This window comes from Narcine bancroftii, chromosome 3 (genome assembly GCF_036971445.1).
Source record: "Narcine bancroftii isolate sNarBan1 chromosome 3, sNarBan1.hap1, whole genome shotgun sequence".
Taxonomy (NCBI): Eukaryota; Metazoa; Chordata; class Chondrichthyes; order Torpediniformes; family Narcinidae; genus Narcine; species Narcine bancroftii.
This window is the reverse complement of record NC_091471.1, coordinates 234,510,990-234,529,044: the sequence shown is the minus strand read 5'-3', so window position 1 is coordinate 234,529,044 and position 18,055 is coordinate 234,510,990. Positions and strand designations below refer to the sequence as shown.

Below are 18,055 nucleotides of genomic sequence, written 5' to 3'. Positions count from 1 at the left end.
AGAGGGGGAGAGAAGGGGGAGTAGAGAGGGAGAGAAAGGTGCAACGGGTGAGAGTGAAAGAGAAGAGAGAGGGGGAGGGTGAAAGAGAGGGTGTGAATTGGAGGCAAGGGGAAGGAGGGAGGGATGTGGGAGGGGAGTGGGTGTGGAGAATGGAGGGGAGGGAGGGGAGAGGTGTCGAATGAGAGGTATAGCGGAGGGAAGAATGAGCGTGAGGGTGCGTGGAAGGAGAGGAGGAGGGTCAAGGGGGTAAAAGGAAGGGAGTGAGTGAGAAGGGGGTTCAGTGTGGGAAGGAAGGATTATTAGTGAAGGAGGGTTAAGGGAGGGATGAGGGAGAGTAGAGGTGTTGAGGGGGATGGAGGGGTAGGGGAGGGGCAAGAATGTGTCTCTGATGCACTCACACCACAAATATCAGTTAAAAACCCAAAATGCAGGTGACCCTGAGCAGTCTGAACAGAGTCGTTCATGCACCAAAGGTCAAGGTCATCACCGACGATTCGGGACCGCGACAAGGGAGAAAGAAAATGACAGCAGGAGTCCGAACAGAACCGTGGGGTGGGGGGGGGGAGGAGCACGGACCCACAAGAAGGGAGGGAGGGGAGACACCCCTCTCCCCTACTCCTCTCCCGCACGCCTCTCCCCCACCCGTCTTCCACCCACAGTTCTGTTCGGACACCTTGTCTACATTTTCCTTCTCCCTTGTCGCGGTCCCGAATCGTTGGTGACAACCTTGACCTTTGGTGCATAAACGACTGTTCGACCTGCTCAGGGTCACCAGCATTTTGTGTTTTTTCTCCAACCGTGGAATCTGCCGACTTTCGTGTTTCCCCAATAAATATTACAGTCCGACCTCGATAAATATTTTTATTTCAGAAACAACGTTAAGTGTAACTTCAGGGAAAGTTTATGGCGGTGGGAGTGAGAAAGTGATCCACATCTCCGCTCCCTCGAAGTCCCCTCATTTTCATCACTAAACACAGGGAATAAAGAGACAATTCTGTCAATGCATTAATAAATCCCTCCAAATATCCCCTCAGTCCCGGCCCCTGGGATGGTGGGCCTGGATTCGAGAATGAAGATCACTGACCCCTCTTCTTTTGTTGTACTCGTGAAATTGTCGTTTATATATTTTATCCATTTTTCTCTTTGCTGTTGCTTCTTTCTGAGCCTTTTTCCTCTGACGAGCTTTTTGCCTGAGAATGAAAAAACACACAAGATTCATATCCCTCCCCCCGGGAGTGTGTGATGGGATGGGGGAGACGGGGCTTCACTCTGTGTCCCACCCCGGGAGTGTGTGATGGGCCGGGGGAGACTGGGCTTCACTCTGTGTCCCACCCCGGGAGTGTGTGATGGGCTGGGGGAGAGGGGGCTTCACTCTGTGTCCCACCCCGGGAGTGTGTGATGGGCCGGGGGAGACTGGGCTTCACTCTGTGTCCCACCCCGGGAGTGTGTGATGGGCCGGGGGAGACTGGGCTTCACTCTGTGTCCCACCCCGGGAGTGTGTGATGGGCCGGGGGAGAGGGGGCTTCACTCTGTGTCCCACCCCGGGAGTGTGTGATGGGCCGGGGGAGAGGGGGCTTCACTCTGTGTCCCACCCCGGGAGTGCATGATGGGCCGGGGGAGAGGAGGCTTCACTCTGTGTCCCACCCCGGGAGTGCGTGATGGGCCGGGGGAGTGGGGGCTTCACTCTGTGTCCCACCCCGGGAGTGTGTGATGGGCCGGGGGAGACTGGGCTTCACTCTGTGTCCCACCCTGGGACTGTGTGATGGGATGAGGGGGAGAGGGAGGACAGGAGGTCCTTGTCACCCACCTGTTGTAGAACACACATCCAAGCAACGCTCCAGTGATCAGCAGGATAAGGAATATCAGCAAAAAATAATGTAGGATTAGTCGTCGGCCTGGGACCAGGAGAGGGAACGGTTAACGGGGTCCCAGGTAACCTCCAATCCTCTCATCCCCTGACCCTCTTTTCTCAACTGCTCTCCCTCCCAACTCTCCATCAATCTCCCCCTCTTTATCTCTCTTCCATCTCTCACCCATTTCCCCCTCTCTCCACATCTCATCCCGTTATTCCTTTCTCACCTCTCAATCCTTCTCTCCCTACTCCCGCTCTCCCACTCTCTCTCACCTCACTCTTCCCTCTCCCTTCCCCTCACCCACCCTCTCTGCCCCCTCTCATCCCACTCTCTCATCCCATTTATCCCCCTCCCCTTCCTTCCCCCTTTCTCCTCACCCCCTACTCTGCTGTCTCACTCTCACCCCTCTCTCCCTCTCACTTTATCCTCTCCCCCATCTTCCCCCTCTCTGTCCCTCTCTCTCCCCCACTCTGCTCACCCTCACCTTTTTCTCTCCCTCTCTCTATCCTCTCCCTCTCTCTGCCTCCTCTCTCCCCTTTTCCTCTCTTTCTCCCAGCTTTCCCCCCCACCCCTGCCCGTCTCTCTCCCCACCCTCTCCCCTTTTCTCTACCCTCTCCCCTCCTCTCTCCACTGTCTGACTCTCCCCTCCCATCTCCCCCCTCCCCCACCATGTTCCCCAACTGGTTCACCCTGGACCAGGACACTCACTGTCAGAAACTTTCCGATAACAGGTCGTGTTGCGATAGCAGCAGCCTGAGCTCAGACATTTGGATTCCTCAACAGTCTCTCGTCCATCGACGCAACTTCCTGACGTCGGCTCCTCTCCACACTCTGGAGTTCGAGGGAGAATGAGGGAGTTTGTGACAGGGCGGGGGAGAGGGAGCTTCACTCTGTTTTCCCCCGGGAGTGTGTGACGGGACCGGGAAGACGGAGCATCACTCTGTCCAACCCCGGGAGTGTGTGACGGGACGGGGGAGAGGGAGCTTCACTCTGTGTCCCACCCCGGGAGTGTGTGACGGGACGGGAGAGAGGGAGCTTCACTCTGTGTCCCACCCCGGGAGTGTGTGACGGGACGGGGGAGAGGGAGCTTCACTCTGTGTCCCACCCCGGGAGTGTGTGACTGGACGGGGGAGAGGGAGCTTCACTTTGTATCCCACCCCGGGAGTGTGTGACGGGACGGGGGAGAGGGAGCTTCACTCTGTATCCCACTCCCGAATGTGTGACGGGACGGGGGAGAGGGAGCTTCACTCTGTGTCCCACCCCGGGAGTGTGTGACGGGACGGGGGAGAGGGAGCTTCACTCTGTGTCCCACCCCGGGAGTGTGTGACGGGACGGGAGAGAGGGAGCTTCACTCTGTGTCCCACCCCGGGAGTGTGTGACGGGACGGGGGAGAGGGAGCTTCACTCTGTGTCCCACCCCGGGAGTGTGTGACGGGACGGGGGAGAGGGAGCTTCACTCTGTGTCCCACCCCGGGAGTGTGTGACGGGACGGGGGAGAGGGAGCTTCACTCTGTGTCCCACCCCGGGAGTGTGTGACGGGACGGGGGAGAGGGAGCTTCACTCTGTGTCCCACACCTGCATGTGTGACGCGATGGGGGAGAGAGGGCTTCACTCTGTGTCCCACCCCGGGAGTGTGTGACGGGACGGGAGAGAGGGAGCTTCACTCTGTGTCCCACCCCGGGAGTGTGTGACGGGACGGGGGAGAGGGAGCTTCACTCTGTGTCCCACCCCGGGAGTGTGTGACGGGACGGGAGAGAGGGAGCTTCACTCTGTGTCCCACCCCGGGAGTGTGTGCCGGGACGGGAGAGAGGGAGCTTCACTCTGTGTCCCACCCCGGGAGTGTGTGACGGGACGGGGGAGAGGGAGCTTCACTCTTTGTCCCACCCCGGGAGTGTGTGACGGGACGGGGGAGAGGGAGCTTCACTCTGTGTCCCACTCCCGAATGTGTGACGGGACGGGGGTGAGAGGGCTTCACTCTGTTTTCCCCCCGGGAGTGTGTGACGGGACCGGGGAGACGGAGCATCACTCTGTGTCCAACCCCGGGAGTGTGTGACAGGGCGAGGGAGAAGGAGCCTCGCTGCGTGTCCAGAGTATGGGTTCGTTACTCACTCATGGGCAGGAAGATCGCTCTCACCATCGATGTGGCTGTGGGAGAGGGAGAGAGAAAAGTCGGGGGGAGAGGGTTAGATTGGTTGGGGATGCCAACGCCTCGTGAACGTGCTGGGAATGTCTGCCGCCTCGAGGCCAACCCACCGAATGCCTGGCAGAACAGAGTCGAAAGCCCCAGCAGGAGAGCATTGATCAGCAGCAAGTCCATTCGCTTGTCCATCCGCAGCCCCCTCGTCTCTGTCATTGGCCAGCTCCAGAACCCAGTCCGCCCCTGGCCTCCCAGGCCTGGGGTGGGGGGTGGGGAGCTTCCCTCTGTGATGTAACAATCGGGAGTGGTGAAGGGAACTGGCGGCCAGTGCAGGGGCTGCTCCCCCTCCATAACCTGCTCACCCTCTTGGAGACTGTCGAGGGGGACGGCCTGCTGTGCTGTCACTTCTGGCACGTGGTCTGGTCCTGTGGCTGAGAAGGGGGTGGGTGGCAAAGACCGAGCTGCAGTCACCTTTATTTATCACCCCTGCTACACGTGCGGGATACAGATGGGAGAGCGTTTCTCCAGAGCAGATTTACAAAAATATAAGTTGGAATCGACTTTAAAATATTATGACATCTACAGTAAAGGTTTACGAGACACTGTCCACATCTCTTTTGGGAATTCACGAGGTCGGGGGGAACAGCTGTGGCCCCATCTGGATGTCAGGGCCTCGAGTGCCTCGATACCTCCGACCTGATGACCGAACAGTTTGCGTGAGAAGGTGTGCGAGTCCTTCCCAACGCCTTTTCCCTGCTTCAAGTGCTGTCGATGCCCGACGCGGTGGGAAGGGAGCTCCCACTGATCTTTTCCCGCTGACTCCACCCTCCTCCGCAGGTCGAGGGGGACCAGCTGCCAACAGCGCAGGGTGTTGTCGAGATGTCCTCTGTAGAACGCGGCGAGGACCATGGGTGGGGGGGGGGGGGCGTGGATGGACTCTCCTCGGCCCGCAGAGGAAGTCGGGGCGCTGCCGGGCTCCCTTGACCATAGAGCTGGCGTCCTGGTGAGATTCTCCGCCAAAGAACATGCTCGATCTCTCAGTGGCCAGCGGAGAGTGACTCACCAACCCCCCCCCCCCCCCCCCCCCCCACCAGCCGGCTCTTCCGGAAATGCCCAGTGAAGAACAAAATGGATTATTGAAGAGAGAAAAGACTGGAGTTGGAGGAACAACGTGCTCTGAACGTGGCCAGAGTGAAAGCATCGGCTCAGGGCTTCTGCAAGATCTATCACTCAAGGTGACAGACCCAAGGGGCTGGCACCGAACCTTCCAGCAGAACCCATGGGTAATGCTGCTACAAGAAGCAAATACACTCCAACAAGGAGCCACGGGCGTCCCTGCTTGTGCTCGAATGGCCAACCCCAGCGACATTCAACCCTTCCAGAGCGCACAATCAAAGGATCTTCCCTTTTATGAACGTTCAGGTTGTTGGTTCTGCTTCCGTCTGTCAGCGATAGGGGATTCCCTCGTTAGCGTTGGGGAGGGGTGGGGTGGGGGCGGCGGTGAACGTGGTGATCTGACCACCCGCCTACTGCAGGGGGCGCTCTCTCTCTCTCTCTCTAAGGGGCCAACTCCACCTGTCAATCAGCCGACCTGAATAGAAACCTGAGCCAGTCCGTCCTGACGCCGGTCACACGGGAGCCACCGAGGACCGAACTGGTCTTCAGAGGTTTACTGGAATAAATTGTGGTGGGCTGAGGAATCTGCAAGAGAGAGAAAGGGTGGGGGGGGGGGCATACAGAGAGAGGGGGGGTCAGAGAGAGGGGGGGGAACAGAGAGAGGGACAGAGAGAAAGTCAGAGAGAGAGAGAGGGAAAGAGAGAGAGACCAAGAGAGAGAAAGTCAGAGAGAGAGAGGGACAGAGAGAAAGTCAGAGAGAGGGGGGGCGACAGAGAAAGAGGGAGAGGTGGTGCTGAGGTAGCAGCGAGCAAGCACAAAACTCGAAGGACTGTTCTTCTTTGGCTTGGCTTCGCGGACGAAGATTTATGGAGGGGGTAAAAGTCCACGTTAGCTGCAGGCTCGTTTGTGGCTGACAAGTCCGATGCGGGACAGGCAGACACGGTTGCAGCGGCTGCAGGGGAAAATTGGTTGGTTGGGGTTGGGTGTTGGGTTTTTCCTCCTTTGCCTTTTGTCAGTGAGGTGGGCTCTGCGGTCTTCTTCAAAGGAGGTTGCTGCCCGCCAAACTGTGAGGCGCCAAGATGCACGGTTTGAGGCGATATCAGCCCACTGGCGGTGGTCAATGCGGCAGGCACCAAGAGATTTCTTTAGGCAGTCCTTGTACCTTTTCTTTGGTGCACCTCTGTCACGGTGGCCAGTGGAGAGCTCGCCATATAACACGATCTTGGGAAGGCGATGGTCCTCCATTCTGGAGACGTGACCCATCCAGCGCAGCTGGATCTTCAGCAGCGTGGACTCGATGCTGTCGACCTCTGCCATCTCGAGTACTTCGACGTTAGGGATGAAAGCGCTCCAATGGATGTTGAGGATGGAGCGGAGACAACGCTGGTGGAAGCGTTCTAGGAGCCGTAGGTGATGCCGGTAGAGGACCCATGATTCGGAGCCGAACAGGAGTGTGGGTATGACAACGGCTCTGTATACGCTTATCTTTGTGAGGTTTTTCAGTTGGTTGTTTTTCCAGACTCTTTTGTGTAGTCTTCCAAAGGCACTATTTGCCTTGGCGAGTCTGTTGTCTATCTCATTGTCGATCCTTGCATCTGATGAAATGGTGCAGCCGAGATAGGTAAACTGGTTGACCGTTTTGAGTTTTGTGTGCCCGATGGAGATGTGGGGGGGCTGGTAGTCATGGTGGGGAGCTGGCTGATGGAGGACCTCAGTTTTCTTCAGGCTGACTTCCAGGCCAAACATTTTGGCAATTTCCGCAAAGCAGGATGTCAAGCGCTGAAGAGCTGGCTCTGAATGGGCAACTAAAGCGGCATCGTCTGTTCACGGACAAGTTTCTCTTGTGTCTTGGTGTGAGCTTGCAGGCGCCTCAGATTGAAGAGACTGCCATCCGTGCGGTACCGGATGTAAACAGCGTCTTCATTGTTGGGGTCTTTCATGGCTTGGTTCAGCATCATGCTGAAGAAGATTGAAAAGAGGGTTGGTGTGAGAACACAGCCTTGCTTCATGCCATTGTTAATGGAGAAGGGTTCAGAGAGCTTTATTCCAGTAAACATCTGAAGACCAGTTCGTGCCTCGGTTGGCTCCCGTGTGACTGGCTCAAGATGGACCGGCTCAGGTTTCTATTCAGGTCGGCTGATTGACAGGTGGAGTCAGCCCCTTAGGTGCTCTTTCTGCAGAGAGCTCCCCCTGCAGTAGGGCTGGTGGTAGTATCACCACAGGGGGCAGATAGGGCAGAGAGATCGAATATCCCGGAGGTGGCCTGCTGCCTCCCGGACACAAGGCTACAAGATAGATCGCCGTCCTCAGGGAGGGAGGGTGACCAGCCGGATGTCACTGTCCCTGTGGGGACCAATGACGCAGGGAGGAAGGGCAAGGAGGTCCTGTAGGGAGAGTGTAGGGAGTTGGAGGCCAGGGTTGAAGGACAGACGGGACCCCGGGGTGGGGATCTTGGGATTGCTACCAGCGCCAAGTGCTGGTGAGGTTGGAAATAGGAGGATTCATGCAACTCAACACATGGCTGGTGCAGGAGGGAGGGCTTCAGGTGTCTGCATCATTGGGCTCTCTTCCAGGGAATGGAGCTGTTCTGACAGGACAGTTTGAATCTGAACTGCAAGGGGCTAATGTTCTTGAGGGAAGGTTTGCTTCTGCTGGTCCGGTGGGGGTTTAAACTAGATTTGCAGGGGGTGGGGAACCAGAGGACCGGAGCAGATGGAGGAGTGGAGGAGGAAAAAGATGATGTGAAAATTGCACGCGTTGTTAGAAGTCAACGGGGTGAATGTGGTGGAAATGTTTTTAGGTGAATTGTAGGAGGTTAGAGCATGGATTGGCACATGGAATTATTAGATTGTGGACGTTAGTGAAGCGGTTGCAGGAGGGGCAGGTCGATGTTCCGCGGCTTCCGTGGCTTTGAATGCGCTGGGATGGTGGGGATGAAAGGCGGAGGAGTAGGATTGCTTGTCAGGGAAAATATCACAAGCAGGACAGACCAGAGGGCTCATCTACTGGGGCCGTATGGGTGGAGCTGAGGGTTGGGAAAAAAACGATCCCACTCATTGGGGTTGCATTATAGACTGCCCAACAGTCAGCGAGAATCAGAGGGGGAAATTTAGAATCTCAACCCAAAGTCCAGATCCATCCTTCCCCATAATTAAACTAATGGCATTATGATCACTGGATCCAAAATTATCCTCTGCCACCTGTCCCGGCTTGTTCCCGAAACGAAGATCTGGTCTCTCTCATTAGTACCTGTGCATATTGATTTTGAAAACTTTCCTGAACACGTTTGACAAACTTCCAAACTGTCCACCCGTTTACAACGTGGGAGTCCCAGCCAACAGGCAGAAAGTTAAAATCTCCTCCATCCTTATGTTTCCTGCAGCTGACTGCTCTCTCTCTCTCCACAGGTGAAATTTGAGAGTACCGAGTTTGCCTGTTCCGGTTAGGATTAAGGACAAGGTTATAAGATATAGGGATCCTTGGTTTTTGATGGATATTGGGGATTTGCTTCAGAAGAAGAGAGACATTTATAGGCAACGTGGAGCAAATGAGGTCCCTGAAGAGTATGAGAAACCACAAGAAAGAAACCAGGAAGGGTCAAAGAAGACACGAGGTGGCTTTGGGAGATGAGGAAGACCCTCAGGGTTTCTACCGGTATATTAAGAGCAAAAGGATAGTCAGGGACAAAACTGGTCCCCTCAGAGATCATAGCGGTTGGCTTCATACGGAGCCAAAAGAGATGAGGGAGATCTTAAATGGTATTTTTTAAACTCAAGTTACAGGCACAGAGTGGTGGGAAGTGAGCTAAACAAGTAGTGAGGTCACAGAACCAATGCACATTAAAGAGGAGGAGGTGTTTGCTGTCTTCAAGCAAATAAGGGTGGATAAATCCCCAGGGCCTGACAAGATATTCCCTCAGCCCTTGAGGAAGGTGAGTGTAGAAATGGCTGGGGCCCTGGCAGATAGATTTAAAATGTCCTTGGCCACAGGTGTGGTACCAGAGGATTGGAGGGTAGCTCACATAGTTCTGATGTTCAATAAAGGCTCCAGAAGTAACCCTGGAAATTATCGGCTGGTGAGCATGACGCCAGTAGCAGGGAAGTTAATTATTTGGATAGCCAGGGACTGATTAGTGGTAGTCAGTGTGGCTTTGTGTAGGTTGTCTTTAACTAGTCTTAATGATTTTCAAGGAGGTTCCCAGGAAAGGTGATGAAGGAAAGCCTGTGGATTTTGTCTACGTGGAATTTAGTAAGGCCTTTGACAAGGTCCCACATGGGAAGTTGGTCAGGAAGGTTCAGAAGCTCAGTGTTCATGGTGAATTGGATTCAACAATCGCTGGATGGGAGAAGCTGGAGAGTAGTGATGGACAGTGGCTTCTCAGACTGGAGGCCTACAACTAGTCTCAGGGATTGGTGCTGGGACCATCATTGTTTGTCATCTATATCAATGATCTGGATGATAATGTGGGGAATTGGATCAGCAGGTTTGCAGATGACACTAAGATTGGAGGCATCGTGGATGCAGGGGAAGGTTTTCAAAGCTTGCAGAGGGATCTGGACCAGCTGGGAAGTGGCGGATGGAATTTAATGCGGACAAGTGTGAGGTGTTGCATTTTGGAAGGACAAACCAAGAAAGGGCGTACATGGTGAACAGTCGGGCATGGAGGCGTGGATGGAACTGATTGATCTGGGAATACAGATACATAATTCCCAGAAAGTGGTGTCCCAGGTGGATGGGGTTGTAAAGAGAGATTTTAGAATATTGGCCTTCATCAATCAATGTGTTGAATACAGGAGTTGGGATGTTATGGTTAAATTGGATAAGGCATTGTTAAGGCAATCAATCCCAGTATCCCATCCCTGAATCCCACCATCCCTGTATACCTCCATCCCTGTATCCAGCCCCGTATCTCTACATCCCTGTATCTCACCATCCCTGTATCCCTCTAGCCCCGTATTCCTCCATCCCTGTATCCCTCCATCCCTGTATTTCTCTAGTCCTGTATGCCTCCAATCCTGTATCCCTCCATCCCTCTATCCTTCCATCCCTGTATCCATCCAATCCTGTATCCCTCCATCCCTGTTTCTCTCCATCCCTGTATCCTTCCATCCCTGTATCCCTCTAGCCCTGTATTCCTCCATCTCTATATCCCTTTGGTATCATGTACAGTTCCGGTCTCAGAATCCCACACCGGGAGCACCCTATCCCTGTGGACAGATGACACGTGCAATCCCCTTCTCCAGAGACCATTCCACATTCACACACATGAATATCTTCCATTTTATCAACATTTTAAAAAATCTCAGATGAAAATATTTTTGACTGAAGCATCCTGGAGTGAAATCGGTCACTCCCACTGTTACCTTATCAATGGCTAGTCCCACGATAAGTCCTTAAAACACCAGAACACAAGCAAATTAGAACAAGAAGGCAAGTTTCCCCATCAAATCTTCTAACCAGTTGAGTCAAATCCTGGTCGAGCAGTCTTTGGATAAATCCACCTACCCCAGAACCCAAAAAAAAAACACTCACAGCAGGACACAGAGTGAAGCTCTCACTCCCCCGCCACCATCACACACCCCCAGGATGTGACACAGAGTGAAGCACCCTCTCCCCCATCCAGTCACACAATCCCGGGGTGAGGCACAGAGTGAAACCCCTCTCCCATCACAAACTCGCAGGGCGGGACACAGAATGAAGCCCCCACTCCCCGTCCCATTACATATTTCTAGTGTGTGACACAGAGTGAAGCTCCCTCTTTCTCATCCCATCACACACTCCCAGGGGGACATGGAGTAAATCTCTCTCTCCCCTGTCCCGTCACACACTCCCAGTGGTAGGTCGCATAGTGAAGCCCCCTCTCCCCCGTCCAGACATACATTTCCGGTGTGGGGGACACTGTGTGAAGCTTCCTCTCCCCAGTGCCTTCCCACACTCCCGGGGTGCGGCAGAGAGTGAAGACTCAGCCCCTCTGACCCGTCAAACTCTCCCGGGGTGGGACACAGTGATAAGCCCCCTCTCCCCCGTCCTGTCACACACTCTCGGGGTGGGACACAGTGTGAAGCATCCTCTCCCTCTATCCCGTCACACTCTCCCGGGTTGGAACACAGATTGAAGCTCCCTCTCCCCTGTCCCAACTTTCACTCCTGTGGTGGGATACAGAGTTAAGCTCCCTGTTCCCCTGTCCCGTTACACACTCCTGGGTTGGGACACAGATTGAACCTCCCACTCACCCGTCCCATCACACACTCCCTGGGTGGGACAGTGTGAAGCTCCCTCTCCCCTGTGCCGTCATACACTCCAGGGGTGGGACACAGAGTGAACCTCCCTCTCCCCCGTCCAGTCACACACTCCTGGTGTGAGACGCAGAGTGAAGCTCCCTCTCCCCCCGTCCCGTCACACACTCCCAGGTTGGGACACAGGCTGAACCTCCCTCTTCGCTGTCCTGTCACACACTCCTGGGAAGGGACACAGTGTGAAGCTCCCTCTTTCTCCGTCCTGTCACACACTCCCAGGTTGGGACACAGGCTGAACCTGCCTCTCTCCCGTCCTGTCACACACTCCCAGGGTGGGACGCAGAGTGAAACTCCCTCTCCCCCATCCCATCACACAATTTTAGATAGGAGAATAAGGGAAATGTTTGATGTTTTAGAAATGTTGTCTTATAAAGTGTTCAAAACAAGAAAGCAGAAATGGATAAGAAGGAAAGGTGATGATGAGGAAACGGAAAGGGAAGATAAACAAAGTATGAAATGGCTATGTTGAACTATATGACTTTAAATATTAATGGAATACATAACCAAATCAAAAGGAAGAAACTGCTAAATTTACTGAAAAAAGAAAAAATTGATATAGCATTCGTGCAAGAAACACATTTAACTGAAATGGAGCACAAGAAATTAAAGAGAGATTGGGTAGGACATGTAACAGCAGCGTCATATAATTCAAAAGCTAGAGGAGTAGCTATATTAATCAGTAAAAATGTACCAATTAAAATAGAAGAGAAAATAATAGATCCAGCAGGGAGATATGTAATGATAAAATGTCAGATATATTCGGAGTTTTGGAATTTACTCAATGTATATTCACCTAACGAAGAAGATCAAAAATTTATGCAAGATATTTTTTTGAAGATAGCAGACACGCAAGGGAACATACTAATAGGAGGGGATTTCAACCTTAATTTGGATTCAAACATGGATAAAACTGGGAAAAAAAATGAACAGAAAGAACAAAGTAACCAAATTTATAATTAAATCGATGCAAGAAATGCAACTTTTAGATATATGGAGGAAACAACACCCAAAGGAAAAGGAATATTCATATTATTCAGGTAGACATAAAACATACTCAAGAATAGACCTATTCCTGTTATCAGCTCGTATACAAGAAAGAGTAAGAAAAACAGAATATAAAGCTAGAATATTATCGGACCACTCACCCCTGATATTGACAATAGAGTTAGAGGACATCCCTCCAAGAATGTATAGATGGAGATTAAATTCCATGCTACTTAAAAGGCAGGATTTTAGAGAATTCATTGAATGACAAATTAAAATGTACTTTGAAATAAATACGGAATCAGTGAAAGATAAATTTATACTATGGGACGCAATGAAAGCGTTCATCAGAGGGCAAATAATAGTTATGTAATCAAGACCAAGAAGGACTACAATCAGGAAACAGAGCAGTTGGAAAGGGAAATAGTAAATATAGAAAAAGAATTAGCAATGAAGGAAGATACAACTAAAAGAAGAGAATTGGCAGATAAAAAAATAAAATATGAAACACTACAAACATATAAGGTGGAGAAGAATATAATGAAGACAAAACAGAAATATTATGAACTAGGAGAAAAAACGCACAAAATTCTAGCATGGCAGCTTAAGACAGAACAAGCTAAGAAAATGGTATTGGCATCAAGGAAAAAAGACAAACAAATCACATATAATCCAACGGAGATTAATGAAAACTTCAGAGAATTCTACGAACAATTATACCAAACGAAGGGAAAGAAGGGAAAATAGATGAATTTTTAACTAAAATTGAACTACCAAAATTACAAATAGAGGAACAAAATAAATTAACAGAACCATTTGAAATAGTAGAAATACAAGAGATAATAAAAAAAACTACTGAATAATAAAACACCAGGAGAGGATGGATTCCCAATAGAATTCTATAAAACATTTAAAGATTTATTAATTCCTCCCCTCCTGGAAGTAATCAACCAGATTGATAAAACACAAAGCTTACCAGATTCATGCAAAACAGCAATAATTACAGTAATACCAAAGACAGGGAAAGATCCACTCACACCAGCGTCATATAGACCAATATCTTTACTTAACACAGATTATAAGATAATAGCTAAACTATTAGGAAACAGATTAGCCGACTATGTACCAAAAATAGTAAATCTAGACCAAACTGGATTTATTAAAAAAAGACGAACAGACAATATTTGTAAATTTATTAACTTAATTCATGCAGTAGAAGGGAATAAAGCTCCAACAGTAGCAGTTGCTTTAGACGCAGAGAAGGCCGTTGACAGAGTAGAATGGAATTATTTATTCAAAGTATTACAAAAATTCAGTTTACCAGAGAAGTATATTAATTGGATTAAAGCATTATATAAGGGACCATTGGCGAAAGTGACAGTAAATGGATATATATCAAAGCAATTAAACTTAAGCAGATCAACAAGGCAGGGATGCCCACTATCACCCTTATTGTTCGCGTTAGCTATAGAACCACTAGCAGAATTGATAAGAATAGAAAATAAAATAAAAGGGATAAAAATAAAAGACAAGGAATATAAAATCAGTTTATTTGCAGATGACATTATAGTGTACTTAACAGAACCAGAAATATCAATAAAAGAATTACATAAGAAATTGAAGGAATATGGAGAAGTGTCGGAATACAAGATTAAAGCAAATAAAAGTGAAGCAATGCCAAATAATAATGTGGATTTCTCAAAATTTAAGAAAGAATCACCATTCAGATGGCAAATGCAAGCAATACGATACCTAGGTATACAAATAAATAAAAACCTCGGCCATCTATATAAACTCAATTATTATCCAGTAATGAAAAAATTACAGGACGACTTAGAGCATTGGAAAGACTTACCACTAACACTAATAGAAAGGATAAACTGTATTAAAATGAACATTTTCCCAAGGATACAATACCTATTTAAGGCATTGCCAATACACTTGATGGAGAAATTCTTCAAGGAGTTAAAGAAAATAATAAGGAAATTTTTATGGAAAGGGGGGAAACCGAGGATAGCATTAACAGAATGGTATAAACAAGGAGGCTTACAACTGCCAAACTTTAAAAATTATTATAGAGCCGCACAATTAAGATACCTATCAGATTTTTATCAAACAAGGGAAAAGCCAGATTGGACTAGATTAGAACTAGATAAAATAGGGCAGAAGATACCTGAACATATATTATATAAATGGGATGAAAAATTGGTACAACGTAGGAATTCTCCAGTATTTCTTCACCCGACAGATAAAGAGTTTTCCTTTTTTTCTCATGTATACCATTCATACTCGAGAATTGATCACTTTTTTATTGATTCACATTTTATTCCACTTGTAACTGCTTGTAAGTATGACATTATAGCCATTTCGGATCACTCTCCATTACAACTCTCTCTTAAATTCAAAGACTCTGTTTCTACTATTAAGCACTGGCGTTTTGATGTTTCATTATTGCAAGATTTAGACTTTGTTAAATTTATGAAAGAACAAATTAACTTTTTCTTTTCAACAAATTACACTACGGAAATTTCTTATGGAATATTGTGGGATACATTCAAGGCTTATATTCGTGGTCAAATTATTTCTTACTCAGTAGCTTTGAAGAAATGCATCAAAAACAAGATTCATCTATTGGTTGAGAAGATTAAAGACATTGATAAGAAATATGTGACTGATCCTACTGAAGAACTTTACAAACAAAGAATTGAACTGCAGATGGAATATAATTTGTTATTTACATCTTCGATTGAAAACCAGCTAATTAGATCTAAATCTGATTTTTATGTGCATAGTGAGAAATCGGGTAAACTGTTGGCTAATCATCTGAAGAATATTTCAGCTAGACGCCAAATTGTGGAGATTCGCAAACAGAATGGAGAACTGACTGTTAACCAGGAAGAGATAAATCAATCTTTCCAAAATTTTTATACATCCTTATGTAGTACAGAATCCCCTCAAGACCTTAGTAATATGTTTAATTTTTTAGAACATTTGAAACTCCCAAAAGTATTACCTCAAGATAACTTAGAATTAAGTAAACCCATTACAGATTCGGAGATCAATAATACTATTTTCTCACTGAACTCGGGGAAAGCACCAGGTCCCGATGGATATTCTGTGGAATTTTATAAAGCTTTTTCTTCTACTCTCTCTCCCTGGCTGATTAAGATGTTTGATGAATCTATCACATTGGGTAAACTACCACAATCATTTTACAGAGCTACGATTTCCCTAATCTTGAAAAAAAATAAAGACCCGACCGAATGTTCTTCTTATAGACCTATTTCTTTGTTGAATGTTGATTCTAAGATCTTCTCTAAAATTCTAGCGACAAGGCTAGAGAAGATATTACCATATATTATCTCTGAAGACCAGACTGGATTCATTAAAAATCGTTATTCCTCCTTTAATATTAGAAGATTGATGAATATTATTTACACTCCTTCACATAAGTCTTCAGAATGTGTTATTTCACTAGATGCTGAGAAGGCCTTCGATAGAGTAGAATGGCCTTATTTATTTAGAGTTCTTGAAAAATTTAATTTTAGTCCGATATTTATATCTTGGATTAAACTTCTTTATAATTCCCCGGTTGCCTCGGATTTTACTAATACCCAAAGATCGCCATATTTTCGATTATTTCGGGGCACCAGGCAAGGGTGCCCCCTTAGCCCTTTATTATTTAACTTAGCTTTAGAACCTTTGGCAATTGCTATCAGAGAAGCACCCAATATTACTGGTATTATTCATTGCAGGGATATTCATAAAGTATCACTATATGCAGATGATTTATTGTTATATATTTCCAATCCTGAAAATTCTATTCCTGCAGTTTTATCTTTATTAGCCCAATTTAGTAATTTTTCGGGATATAAACTGAATTTAAATAAAAGTGAATTATTCCCTTTTAATGGATGGGTCCCTATTTATGATAGTTTACCTTTTAAAATAGCTAGAGACCATTTTATATATTTAGGGATTAAGATTACTAAAAAACATAAAGATTTGTTTAGGACTAATTTTTTCCCTCTATTGGACCTGATCGGCAGTTTACTTACCAATTGGTCACCATTATCCCTATCCATGATAGGCAGAATTAATGCTATTAAGATGATGATCTTACCTAAATTTTTATATATATTCCAAGCTATACCTATTTTTGTTCCTAAATCTTTTTTTGATAAGGTCGATTCTAAATTGTCCTCGTATATCTGGCAAAACAAGAATCCTAGATTGGGGAAAAAATATTTACAGAAATCTAAACTAGAGGGAGGGTTGGCATTACCCAACTTTAGAATTTATTATTGGGCAATTAATATTAGTTACTTAAGGTATTGGTTGAATTATTCAGAATTATCTCTAAATCCCCATTGGGTAAATTTAGAAATTAAACCGATACAAAATTTTTCAATTAGCTCTATTTTGGGAGCTGCTCTCCCTTTCACTCTTACTAAATTATATAAACAAATTGATAATCCAATGGCTAAACATACACTACGTATATGGTTTCAATTCCGGAGATTTTTTGGCCTAAGTCATTTTATCTTGGAAACTCCTATTGTACTAAATTTCCTTTTTCATCCCTCTCTAATTGATCAAGCTTATTTACTCTGGAAAGTTAAAGGTATAACATGCTTTTCGGATTTATTCTTGGATAACTCTTTCATGTCATTTGAACAATTATCCATGAAATATGATTTACCTCGATCTCATTTCTTTCGATATTTGCAGATTAGGAGTTTCTTAGTTTCGACTTTACCCTCTTTTCCCAATCGGGAGACTACGACTGTTTTAGAGGATATACTATATTCAAAATTCCCTCAAAAAGGTGTGATATCTAAATTATATAATATAATTACAAAAATAAATTCTGGGACTTTTGAAAAGTTTAAAAATAATTGGGAAAGAGAACTCAACCTTCATATTTCTAATGAAAATTGGAATAAAATTCTGCGACTGGTAAACTCTTCTTCTCTATGTGCAAAACATTCACTAATACAGTTTAAAGTTGTTCATAGAGCTCATATGTCTAAAGATAAACTCCATCGCTTTTATTCTCATATCGATCCTATATGTGATAAATGTCAATTGGAAATAGCTTCCCTTACACATATGTTTTGGTCCTGTCCCTCTTTACAGAATTATTGGAAGGAAATTTTTTCCATTATATCTACTGTTTTGAATATTGATTTACAACCACATCCCATTACTGCAATTTTTGGATTACCTATGATAGATTTGACTTATTTATCTCTTCCTGCGGATCGTATGATTGCTTTTCTTACACTAATGGCTAGAAGATCTATACTATTGAATTGGAAAGAGGTAAATCCTCCCACTGTTTTCCAATGGTTTACCCAAATTATACTATGTTTAAATTTAGAGAAAATTAGAAACTCTGTCTATGAATCCCCTTCTAAGTTTGAGTTAACCTGGCGACCATTTATTCAATATTTTCATTTGTGGTGAGTTGATCTGGCTCTGTTTTCTTTCTATAATTATGTATTATAATTGGGCTGTAAGATGAGATCGGAGTGATCGGCGTGGTTTAGCTATATCTGTAGGTTTTTTTTAAGTTTTTTTTAAATTCAGATTTGATTTTTCTTCTTTTTTGGGGTTTTTTTTTCTCTTTTTTCATATATTGTTATTAATTATATCTTTTTTTTAGAG

The 18,055-nt window shown here is 46.7% G+C and overlaps 1 protein-coding gene across 3 annotated transcripts; it reads right to left on the bottom strand.

Moving 5' to 3' along the window:
• Positions 1–847: 847 nt before the first annotated feature.
• On the bottom strand, positions 848–4,878 carry LOC138756415 (uncharacterized). Of its 3 annotated transcripts, none has more exons than XM_069922906.1 (6): positions 4,106–4,877; positions 3,962–3,997; positions 2,562–2,684; positions 1,808–1,835; positions 1,085–1,190; positions 848–967 (listed from the first exon to the last, which is right to left on the bottom strand). In XM_069922906.1, exons 1-6 carry the CDS (start codon positions 4,338–4,340, stop codon positions 965–967), a joined length of 531 nt encoding a protein of 176 aa, XP_069779007.1. In that variant the 5' UTR covers positions 4,341–4,877; the 3' UTR covers positions 848–964. The 3 variants fall into 3 exon arrangements, with proteins under 3 accessions (XP_069779007.1, XP_069779006.1, XP_069779005.1); XM_069922905.1 differs by having other exon boundaries at positions 1,808–1,895; positions 4,106–4,861; XM_069922904.1 differs by lacking the exon at positions 1,808–1,835 and having other exon boundaries at positions 4,106–4,878.
• Between the last annotated feature and the right edge of the window lie 13,177 nt (positions 4,879–18,055).